Source organism: Acartia tonsa, chromosome 7 (assembly GCF_053477335.1).
Source record: "Acartia tonsa isolate MP-2025a chromosome 7, ASM5347733v1, whole genome shotgun sequence".
NCBI classification, from domain to species: domain Eukaryota; kingdom Metazoa; phylum Arthropoda; class Copepoda; order Calanoida; family Acartiidae; genus Acartia; species Acartia tonsa.
Genome location: NC_137266.1, coordinates 14166934 through 14179989, shown reverse-complemented (window position 1 = coordinate 14179989; position 13056 = coordinate 14166934). Strand labels below are relative to the sequence as shown.

Genomic DNA, 13056 nt, shown 5'->3' with positions numbered 1-13056 from the left:
AATTTTATAATTTAACTTGTTTAAGTTGATTTAAAAATTCCTACCCTAATCACGTATCAATTGTTTTAAATCCTTGGCTTGCAGCCTATAATTTAGGCCTTCATTCAAATATGCACAAAAAAAAACTTTTGTTACATCGTATTTTGTTCAGTTTCTGTGGATAGTAAAATTAAAATTTATTAGAATAGTTGTAGCGAGACAAAGTGACTCAAAAATCATCCCTGTGACGTCATCCTCCTCTCATCCTTCTCATTTTTATGACGTCACATGGCTGATTTTTTAAACACTTTAACCAGCTACGATTAATTCCTATTAAATTGGACCCAATTTGACAACAAAACGGTGATTAATTTTCGGTTTTGCTATTTCTATTTTTTGTGTAAGATACACTTAAGATACGATACATGATTTTTCAGTAAAACTCTAAAACAATTTTTTTATAGCGAAAATTAACCGGATAAAAAGCCATACTGGATATAAAAAATCTGAAGACCATAATTTAAGATGAAAATCAAGTTTAAATGCTTATTGTTTAAGATTTTTATCTATTAAATTCTGAACATGTAACAAGAAACTAGATTCTTAGAAATTTATAAAAACAAGATCAAAATTGTTCAAAACTGAAAAAAAACAGTGTTTGAATATTTTCTTTGTTGATAACATTTACAGTTTCGTAATAGACAAAAGTGGAGAAATACTTCATACCAATGGATTTATAATATACGTGGAAATTTTGACAGGAGAGAGTTGTCGTCAATTTAGGTTGCTATTTCACCTAACATATATTTGTTAGTTCATTCATACAGTAGGGGGGGGGGGGAGAGATGGGGTAAAGTTGGGGGAAGATGGAATCGTTATTTTATCCCGCTACAAGTTTCACTTCATTGGAGTACATGATAATCTGGTGTAAGAGCCAAGTAAAAATAAATCCATCCACTATTTCATAAAGTTCAAGTTGACAGAAAGAGTAAGAGATCCAAAGTTTTATTGAACAAGTTATGCTTGTTAAAAATGCTTAGTTGGCATGAGTAAAATATAGTTGTAAAGTTCACAATTATTGTTATATAAAAGTAACAGGATGTCAATCTGACTGTTTTGATGTTAGCGAAGCTTCTTATTGGTAGTTTTTAGGTTTTATAACTCTTTTACTCTCCAAATTCCCCCCCCCCTTCTTTTTCCGTGTAAAACTGACATAGAAATGGACTTCCCCTCTCAAGTTACCCTAGAGGCCTCAGAGGGCGTTGCTGCCAGTTTTTTTTATAAAATGACCTCCACCGGTAACTTCGACGGTACACTTAAAGGAAAAATAAAGGTTTTAAGGTTTGTTTCTCTTAAAAGTATAATACTTTAAATTACCTTTATATTTTCTAATAAAGTGAGTACTATTAAATAAATAAGATAATTATTGATGATAAATAGCCATACAGGCAAAATTAGCCGATTAGAACCTTTTTGAATCGCTGAGAAAATCTTCCAACATCTCTGCAGTATTTCATTTGCTAAGTTTATTGAGATTTCTTAAATCTAGACCCTCTATCTATACTTACTAAAACATATCTTTTAAAGTAGAGAATCTACTTTATAAGTGTTTGTATCTGCCTGTCTATCAGTAATGTCTCATTTTTATCATTAACCGTCACAATATTAACCATTGTAGAAAAGGAGAAGAAAACTATTATTAAGTTATTCGGGTTATGGTGAGCAGAATATTGTTATTCCTATAATGCCCTAGCGCGCTCTCTTTCTTTGTTTTCTGATTATTTTGCATATAATTTAATTTGACTTTGCTCCAATTGGACATATTTACACTTGTGGCTGTACAAATGTTGAAAACTATAATTGCAAGTCCTCATTTTTATGGTCAGATTTGAATTGCATATAAGATGTATGGCCTAGGACTATAATGACTGTAATCATCATTATCGTTAGCGCAGCCACTCTATAATCTACTCATTTTCATATGATTACGTAAAGCAAAAAGCGTAAAACTCCCAAAATTCAGAAATGGTATTTATTTGGTGTTATACCCCCCCCCCCCTCCCTCCACTCCAAACAAAGATTTAGTCAAAAATATTTAACCAAAGGTCCGACCTTTTTTTCTATCCCAGGATGGTTTTAGGCTATTTAATTTTTAGATTCAAGTCTTGGTAGTGTTTTAGGCTATTTTTATGCCTTTCCCTATCCCTCCAAATATATAAAGCCTCTAGATGATAAGGTACAGCCGATAGTTATTAAATAAAAAAGGGAAAATATAGAATTAAGCGATACATATGGATAAGACCATCCTTGTATAATTATCATATTTTTAGGATAACTGCCTATATTTATCAGACATTACCTTTTATCGCAGTTTTTTTGTTGCAAATCTGCTTTTAAATCAAATGAGTTTGAAATATTTGAAATATAATATACTAGCGGCTACGCCCCTAGCGTCCAAAACCTATGCGAAGCTTGGATAGACAGCTCAATTGGTTCAGTGAATATTGAAAACTTAAGCTTCAGACAAAAAAAAAACTTACTGCTTTATATAAAGGATGCATTTATATTTTGATTGATAAAACTATTATATACATTTTTGTTTTCATCAGTAGCATAGCTACTCTACAAGTAATTTTCTGGGGTTATAGTCCCTTTCGTGTCAATGCACTTTAAGGGGCGATTCTTCGTATTTTTCACAGTAGCTTTTCTACTATTTCTAGCCCCTGCGGGTGGCTTTAACCCTGCAGGGCAAATTGCCTAACCCTGTGGGGCAATCACCTAATTCAATATAACCTAACCTAACCTAAAATAACCTATAAAAAAAAAAAACATTTTAAAAATACGACGAATCGCGCCTCAAGGGGCGTTACCACGAAAGGGATTATTCCCATTTTCTGTATTTAGCTAAGAATCTAAACCCTTTGGACCAAATTACTTTAGCAATAACATTAAGAAAAAGAAACATTTTCATTATATGGCTGATTTACTTTTAAAAAGTCTTGATTAGAATAATCTTTGATATAAAATTTACGTTAGTAACTTAATGGTTTTCATTATAAAATTTTGTGTACTTGCTTCGTTTTTGATGCAACCGTTCAAGTATTCTTTAGATAGTTCAGTGAATGTTGAAATAACTCTTTATACAATGGACTATAAGAAGACAAGTGACTTTATGTTTTGTTGGATAGTTAGTTTCAGAAAATATTCTGATTACACCTGACATTAGTTTAGGGCGGTTTATTTTATACCATAGACGTTTTAGAAAAGAGTAGCAAATTTGTATATAGAGCTAAAAATGTATACAGATACTATTAGGGACATGTTCTAAAACATATCAAAGTTTGAAGGTCATATCTCAACCAGGGAGGGAGTACTGGCCCCCCAAAGTCGACTACAGAAAATCCATTTTTTTAAGAAAAAGGCGCTGAAACCATTTTTATATGTTGACACCTAAGTTTTGAAATTTAGATTTTACTGTACTTTTTAAATAAAAACTGAAATATTTTTTTGTTGTTCTATTAATTGCCTTAAAAAACGAAGAAAATAAGCCATTAATCATTAAATTCTGATAACTATAAGTGGGGTAAAATTGCTTTTAAAAAAGTTCTCATAAAAAAACACACTGTATTAATTTTCCCTTTCTTATTTTATTGAAGACGAAGAAAGTCCCTCAATGACGTCATAAAATGAGAGATGAAAACCCCCAAAAAGAGATGGATAATCCCTCGTTTTTATGACGTAACATGCTGATTTTTGATGGACTTTCTTCGTCTTCATTTCATTTACTGTTTTACAATTAAAAATATAGGTAGCGAAACTCTGGAAGGGAGGGGACATTGGGCTGTATATTACACTAGACCCCAAAGTTTTTAGATAACGTTTTCATATTCTTTGGCTCAACAACTTTGGGGACTAATATTAAGCTTGATTTGTATGTTTATTTAGTTGAGTGTCCAAACGTTTCAACCACTAATTATAATCTACAGAAGGAGTAATTTGGTGTATAATCATTAAGGATGTACTGTAACTTATCGGCCATTGTCTTATCCCTTTAGATCCCTTAGCAATACTACTATACATTTCGTCTGTGTTTGGTTGCTTAGTAAAGAATTGGTTAGTCCAATATTTTAATCTATGATTAAAATATCTGCTCATCTTAGATACAATTCAATACAGCATATAAAATAGGCCTGATATTTTGCGTCCTTGTTGTTTAAATCTTGGTTCAAGCCGTGTCATGACTAGAGATTCTTCTGTGCCATAAGGGGAATATCTTAGCTAGAAACCAGAGTAGTTATACCTTTCAGAAAATGTCGTACAATAAAACGGTTGTGATTATAGAAATTTATTAGTTAGGATATTCTCTATGTTTATGTATCTATTATACTTGTAAAAGACTATGAAACTATGATTACTTGACATCTGAGGTATGCAAAATATTCACCATATCTTAACTTTCCATCTTTGCAAGTAAAAAAACAAGGATATAACATTCAAAGGAGTACGAAGGTATGATTAGTAGAGATAAATAAAGTGTAAGATTGGAAAAATACCAAGAATATGAAAGAAAGAAAGATAAAAAAATGAGAGACAAGTCCCATAAGTAGTGAGAGAGAAACATAGCCTTATATAAAGTAACATGATGTCCCTCAGTGTGTATTTAGCTATGCCTTAAAACCTCGCAAACCGCTAGACAGATATGGTTATACTTTACAGTGAAGCTTCTTATAGGTCCAGGAAAAGCTTAAACTATCTATACTGTAGGATAGAGGCGTAGCTGAAATAACTATCTAAAAAGAGAATAATTGAAAAGAGTTAGAGAGAATGAAAATAGCAAAGTTAGAGAAGAGCAATAATGCGAATTATGACAAATATAGAGATGCTGCGCACCAAAAAATTTGCAATAAGTTGACAATCTACATAGTCTCGTGAATTGTAAGTGTAGATTTTTATCAAGACAACACAGGGGGGGGGGGTAAAGTAATAGGTTGTTGATTTAATGTGTACAATTTTTAAAAATAATTGATATATAATATACGTGGATATATATTGACAGGGGAAAAATTGTCTTCAATTTAGGTTACTAACATGGTCCTTATTTATTTGTCAGTTTGTTCATTCAGTTGTAGTATGACTTTTTTAGATTACATGATAATCTGGTGCAGCATCCACGTTATTTTATATTGATTGAAACAAGGAACAATTACAATAAGGCCACCTCAAGAAAGGGGGGGGTAATGGGGCAATTTCCCCCCCCCCCATTTAAAATTTACCCCTACCCTGGGAGTGCCGTAGGCACCCCCAATCATTTAGGAGGGGGTATTTACCCACCCCAATCAATTTTGGGGGGGGTAAATAAATACCCCCCGCCCAAAATAGAAAATCTGTAACAAAATTAAATTTTTGCGCGCTTCGCGCGCATTTTTAATACTAAATTTTTGATAAAATTTAAATTACCCCCCCCAAAAATTTTACCCCGGGGGTAAATTTTGGGGGGGGGGTAAACAAATTTTACCCCTGCCAACAGATTTCAGGGGGGGTAATTACCCCCCCCCCAAGCAAATTTCACCCTCGGGGTAAAAATTTTGGGGGGGGTAAAAAAAATTTGCGTTTAGGTGTATTAGTATGAACTTAAGCTTTTAGAATGTCCTTGTTTTTTTTTAAGTTAGGGCCTATAACTAAGAAAGGCGAGTACACCTATTTAAAAGATAAAAAATATATTCATATCAAGTTAAATTGGGTGTCCTTACATCCCTCACCCTTAAACACATGTGCCCCTAGAGGCCTCTATGATACAATTTGGAAATAAATTCTATTAATTCTGACAATTTTTCAGAGGATTCAGATTTGGAATTCGACAGTCTGGTTTCTTTGGTCAACTATTATACTTCAAACAGGTGAATAATAAGTAGCATATATAATTTCTTTTTCATGTTATGTAAGGCAGGTATAGTGCCCTGTATTGATTAGAGCTTCCCAGTGGCTAGAAATAAGTTTAGTTTCTTTAGAAATATAAAAATATAGTTAGGATTCAGTGGTTAAGAATTAGGTTTAAGTGAAAGAATTGATTATTTCATTGAAATCAATTTAAATTCTTTCAATGTTAATATTGCAAAAAAAATAAGGACAACATTTGTTTAAAGTAAAGTTATATATTTTTTGTGTTTTTTTAATTTTACAATAGGATCCGGGAATAAAGTTTTTATTAAATCATATTTTTTAAAGTTAAAAAGGTATCAATTCTGTGTATAAATCATAAAAATAACTTTTAGGGATGTAATTTAATTAGGAAGTGCTCTTGACTAACATATTAACGTGCTATATGTTTACGTTGTTATTGTAGTAGGAATTAAGTTTTATTACTCTAATCTGATTACTTCTATCCGCTATAATGTATTAATAACGTCCACTATTGAAGATAGACGGCTTATTTTTTAGTGAACATTCCACTCGCTATTAAAAATTCAATGCACATCTCAATTGGTCCGTTGGTCTATGGGTTCTCCTTTTTATTAGATGTGCAATTCAACGTTCAAATTATTTGCAATGCATTAGCAAATTTTATACAAACTTAAGGAAGATAATCCTGTTCAAATACTAAATATTATAATCATAAAAATATTATTTTATGAATATTTTATGATTCGCAATAATTTTAAGCAAAACTAATATTTAATATTTGATAGAATTTCACTTTTATGCATATATTTTAGGTTTATTTCGATAAAATTTTATTTTCAGACGGAATACACAATTCCTTTCAATACCCCACAGAGCTCTTATCAATTGAGCATAAAAAAAAAGTATACTGTGTCTTTAATATGCTTTAATATTAACTAGCGGATACGCCCCTAGAGGCCTCTAGGGGCACTTGAGAAGAGTCAAATTTTATAACCCAATTTTATTATTTTAGATTTTTAAAAAGTAAAAAAAAATGTTAGAGGGGAATTTTTTATTTTAGTTATAAAATTTATTTTTTTTAAATTTGGGTGGGGGAATTTTTCTAGGGTCGATTTCTCTTGGGAGGGTGGTGGTACCCTCCCCCAAAATAGTTATAAACCTTCCCGAGACCTATGAGAAGCTACCCTGTTAAGGAGAACCCGATCGGTTCAGTGGTTAGCGAGATCCTTCGGTACAAACACACAGACATCCTGTTACTTTAGTATAAGGATGTACATTCTATTGACTAATATTCTAGAGAGGAGTTGCCAGTTGCCCTGAAAATGTACACTCCAGAAAGAAAGATATCAGCTCCAGGTAAGGGAATCTAGGCTTCACAGAATACATCGTGATTTCCCCTGTTATTTATTAGTCAGTTCGCCTATCCAGTAGGAGGAGAGGGGACTGGGTAAAGGGATAGGGTAAATGTGGTGGATGAGGGGGGGGGTATCGGTGTTTTAGCCTGCTACAAGTTTCATTTTATTAGAGTGCGTGATGATCTGGTGTAAGATCCAAGTAATAATAAATCCTTTCTTAGTTGGAATGCGCAGAGGAGATTCTCCGTATGTATCCATGGTTGGTAAACAGAGAACTAAAAGCACTATTTGGATCAACTCGCCAGCTTTTAGGTAAATACTAAATATTTACAGTACAACCACTCTATAATTCTCCGTATGTATCCATGGTCGGCAAACAGAGAACTAAGAGCACTATTTGGATCAACTCTCCAGCTTTTAGGTAAACACTAAATATTTACAGTACAGCCACTCTATAATTCTCCGTATGTATACATGGTTGGCAAACAGAGAACTAAAAGCACTATTTGGATCAACTCTCCAGCTTTTAGGTAAATACTAAATATTTACAGTACAGCCACTCTATAATTCTCCGTATGTATCCATGGTTGGTAAACAGAGAACTAAGAGCACTATTTGGATCAACTCTCCAGCTTTTAGGTAAATACTAAATATTTACAGTACAGCTACTCTATAATTCTCCGTATGTATACATGGTTGGCAAACAGAGAACTAAAAGCACTATTTGGATCAACTCTCCAGCTTTTAGGTAAATACTAAATATTTACAGTACAGCCACTCTATAATTCTCCGTATGTATCCATGGTTGGCAAACAGAGAACTAAGAGCAATATTTGGATCAACTCTCCAGCTTTTAGGTAAATACTAAATATTTACAGTACAGCCACTCTATAATTCTCCGTATGTATCCATGGTTGGCAAACAGAGAACTAAGAGCAATGTTTGGATCAACTCTCCAGCTTTTAGGTAAATATTAATTAATTGCAGTAAAGACACTCTATAATTCTCCGTATGTATCCATGGTTGGCAAACAGAGAACTAAGAGCACTATATGGATCAACTCTCCAGCTATTAGGTAAATACTAATTAATTCCAGCAAAGACACTCTATAATTCTCCGTACGTATCCATGGTTGGCAAACAGAGAACTAAAAGCACTATATGGATCAACTCTCCAGCTATTAGGTAAATACTAATTAATTGCAGAAAGACACTCTATAATTCTCCGTGTGTATCCATAGTTGGCAAACAGAGAACTAAAAGCACTCTTTGGATCAACTCGCCAGCTTTTAGGTAAATACTAATTAATTGCAGAAAGACACTCTATAATTCTCCGTGTGTATCCATAGTTGGCATACAGAGAACTAAAAGCACTATTTGGATCAACTCGACAGCTTTTAGGAAAATACTAATTAATTGCAGAAAGACACTCTATAATTCTCCGTGTGTATCCATAGTTGGCATACAGAGAACTAAGAGCACTATTTGGATCAACTCGCCAGCTTTTAGGTAAATACTAATTAATTGCAGAAAGACACTCTATAATTCTCCGTGTGTATCCATAGTTGGCAAACAGAGAACTAAAAGCACTATTTGGATCAACTCGCCAGCTTTTAGGTAAATACTAAATATTTATAGTACTGCCACTCTATAATTCTCCGTATGTATACATGGTTGGCAAACAGAGAACTAAGAGCACTATTTGGATCAACTCTCCAGCTTTTAGGTAAATACTAAATATTTACAGTACAGCCACTCTATAATTCTCCGTATGTATCCATATTTGGCAAACAGAGAACTAAGAGCACTATTTGGATCAACTCTTCAGCTTTTAGGTAAATACTAAATATTTACAGTACAGCCACTCTATAATTCTCCGTATGTATCCATGGTCGGCAAACAGAGAACTAAGAGCACTATTTGGATCAACTCTCCAGCTTTTAGGTAAATACTAAATATTTACAGTACAGCCACTCTATAATTCTCCGCATGTATCCATGGTCGGCAAACAGAGAACTAAGAGCACTATTTGGATCAACTCTCCAGCTTTTAGGTAAATACTAAATATTTACAGTACAGCCACTCTATAATTCTCCGTATGTATCCATGGTTGGTAAACAGAGAACTAAGAGCACTATTTGGATCAACTCTCCAGCTTTTAGGTAAACACTAAATATTTACAGTACAGCCACTCTATGATTCTCCGTATGTATCCATATTTGGCAAACAGAGAACTAAAAGCACTATTTGGATCAACTCTCCAGCTTTTAGGTAAATACTAAATATTTACAGCACAGCCACTCTATAATTCTCCGTATGTATCCATATTTGGCAAACAGAGAACTTAGAGCACGATTTGGATCAACTCGCCAGCTTTTAGGTAAATACTAAATATTTACAGCAAAGACACTCTATAATTCTCCGTATGTATACATGGTTGACAAACAGAGAACTAAGAGCACTATTTGGATCAACTCTCCAGCTTTTAGGTAAATACTAATTAATTGCAGTACAGCCACTCTATAATTCTCCGTATGTATCCATGGTTGGTAAACAGAGAACTAAGAGCACTATTTGGATCAATTCTCCAGCTTTTAGGTAAATATTAATTAATTACAGCAGTGCTACTATATAATTCTCCGTATGTATCCATATTTGGCAAACAGAGAACTAAGAGCACTATTTGGATCAACTCGCCAGCTTTTAGGTAAATACTAAATATTTACAGCACATCCACTCTATAATTCTCCGTATGTATCCATGGTTGGCAAACAGAGAACTTAGAGCACTATTTGGATCAACTCTCCAGCTTTTAGGTAAATACTAAATATTTACAGCACAGCCACTCTATAATTCTCCGTATGTATCCATGGTTGGCAAACAGAGAACTAAGAGCACTATTTGGATCAACTCTCCAGCTTTTAGGTAAATACTAAATATTTACAGCACAGCCACTCTATAATTCTCCGTATGTATCCATATTTGGCAAACAGAGAACTAAGAGCACTATTTGGATCAACTCTCCAGCTTTTAGGTAAATACTAAATATTTACAGCACAGCCACTCTATAATTCTCCGTATGTATCCATGGTCGGCAAACAGAGAACTAAGAGCACTATTTGGATCAACTCGCCAGCTTTTAGGTAAATACTAAATATTTACAGCACAGCCACTCTATAATTCTCCGTATGTATCCATGGTTGGTAAACAGAGAACTAAGAGCACTATTTGGATCAACTCTCCAGCTTTTAGGTAAATACTAAATATTTACAGCAAAGACACTCTATAATTTGCAGGGATGGAGGGGATATTGGACTGTATATTAATTACACTGGTATCCAAAAGTTTTTATCTTACTCGTTTGCTTAAAAACTTTGGCTATTAATCGTGTGCAAACTATTTAACCAATATTATCAATGTATAGAAGGGATAATTTTGTTTATCATCGTTGGGAATGTATATTTATTTATCTACATTGCTTTATCCCTGAAAATTCCTGATAATTTAAATTTATTTGTTACTATTTAGGTAAAATTAAGTTATGCATAAATAAGTGTAATTTTCTTATCTTAAATATACAACAATTGCTTAGAATTTGTTTAGGTTGTCAAATATCAAATTCACTGATTTATACAACAATGCTTTTATCATTGTGATTCCAAGCTTATTGTCATCCTTGTCTTATTTATGACTTTTATCATAATGGGATTTTTTTAGCCTTAATTGATGGAGGGAGTTTTTAATAATAGCTGGAATATTTTATCTGATAAAGAACTGAATAGCCTTAACTTTTGCCTGTCAATAATTTACTACAGATCCTTTGAAACAAATGTTGGGTATAGCCCCTTTGGTATTTTCAAAATGACTTTTGATAGGTTATTTTAGGTTAGATTAGGTTATATTAGGTTAGGTGATTGCCTTGCAGATATCTGTCTGCTGCCTTTACTGATGGATGTTGCTAGTAGCTATTTTAGGGAGGGTACCACAACCCAACTAAGGGAAATCGTAAATCGCCCATAGAAAAAAATAACACCACCCAAAAAAATTTTCTTTTACTTTTTCTTCTTAAAACTAAAATTGAACACTTAGCTTCAGGAGATCAATAAAGTATGTCTTTATTATATAGCTAAGTCTTTATGTAATAAAAAGATGAAGTGAACTAGACGCATAGAATTTATTTTAATAATTATTCATCTATTTAATTAAATCTATTGTGTAAGGGCAGTTATAATTGCAAAACTCCTATAATTGTTAACACCCAAAATTTTAAAAGAGTTTTTATCAAACAGCATAAAAAAAGGAAATTTTACTTTACTTTTATATAAAATACTTACTGCTTGCAGGGAGGGAGGGGACAATGGAATCGAAAACTTTAGGTATTCTTGAAAATTTTAAAACTTTATTTTTAACCTATTACTAAAAATATTTTTAGTTTACCGTTGCACTTCTTATAGATATATTGAGCTTTGTTAAGGTTATTTGTTTCATTGCTGTTTAAACCAATAATACATAATTTAAAGATTTTGTAAGAACGCTAAAACTGAATAAAATTTTGCATTGTAATTTTTTTCCTGTATTTGTCCGTGGCTAGCTGACTGTAAATTAGACTGTCACAATTTTCAAGGTGACACTTTTTTAAAAATAGCCTCTGCATCCTGTTGTAGAATGTAGTAAGGTTTTTTAACCAAAGAACCGATCGAGTTCTCAGTACAAAGAAAGTTTCAAATAAACCCATGGGTGATTATAAGCTGTTTTGTTTTAAATTAAGTGTTTAAGGATGGTTTTAGACTATTTTTCAGCCACCTAACATATTTCCTCCATTGAACCCATTGATACAAGGGAATCAGCTGCTGGTAAATCAATAGTTTTTTTTACTGAAGAGCTTTTTGCATATCTAATCTTTAAGTCTAAAATAAAAATGGAAAAATGGGACCCCCTAAAATATAATCGGCCTTGAACTGTCACTTTCAATGCCCATCATCCGCAGATAATTATCATGAATAATTCTGGGAGTCCCTTCACTGCCGCATATTATGATTTAACACATCTGCAAGGTGTCTCACATTCGCAACGAGACACAATAGCAAATGAATTAAAATAATTTGTCATAAAATGAAGTAATATAAATGGGTAATTTGTGCTGTTTTAATAATATGTTGTCCTAATAATATTAAATTTGAAACATTTGCAAAATTGGAGGCACACCATAGTTCTACTGCTGCACTACTATTGTCTTTTAGTTTTTATTATTTTTCATTCTATTCTTTTATCTACTCCATAAGGCCAACGTAATTTTTACGGATGCCTTTAAAGAATTTTTTTGTGAAAATTCCTATGACAAATAAAATGTCTACCTTATAACTTACTTTATTATATTCTGTAGGATTATCTCAGCTAAAATTTAGGACAAACAAAAAAACCCTACTGATAGTTAAGTTTACAGTCGGCTGTGCCTGTAGCTTGTAGTGTTCATGAAGAAGAAGGGTGGAAAAATGGCTAAAAGCCTTCCTGGGACTCAAGAACCTTTGGAAAATAAAAAAATCAAAAAAAATCCAGATTTGAAAGGTGTTGAAACCTCAACTTCAAGACCACCAAAAAATTTGAAAACCTTAAGATTCATTCAATGTAAAGATAAGGAATTCATCTTCACAATAACTGAGTCAGCTACTGAGGGAGAAAGTCAATTATAGAGATGCTACGAACCTTTTAAAAAAAACTGTGTTGTCACTAAGTATTTAAACAATTATCAACATGAAATGGCAACTTTTAATCCTTTGATAGCTTCTTAAAACAAAAATATTGGCGTCAATCACGTTCAAACA

General features: G+C 32.8%; 1 protein-coding gene across 6 annotated transcripts in view; it reads left to right on the top strand.

The window, feature by feature from the left end:
• The window catches only part of LOC145324899 (uncharacterized), a 149322-nt gene that overhangs the window by 121953 nt on the left and 14313 nt on the right, over window positions 1-13056 (top strand). The window contains exons 6-8 of one of the 6 annotated variants that reach the window (XM_080167641.1): window positions 5816-5876; window positions 7178-7236; window positions 7457-7547. In XM_080167641.1, coding sequence (XP_080023767.1) covers window positions 5816-5876; window positions 7178-7236; window positions 7457-7547 — 211 coding nt within the window. Of the gene's footprint in view, window positions 1-5815; window positions 5877-7177; window positions 7237-7456; window positions 7548-9111; window positions 9179-9220; window positions 9288-10092; window positions 10160-10310; window positions 10378-10419; window positions 10487-13056 lie in introns of those variants that run through there. The other 5 variants (XM_080167646.1, XM_080167647.1, XM_080167645.1 and 2 more) reach the window with 5 other exon arrangements.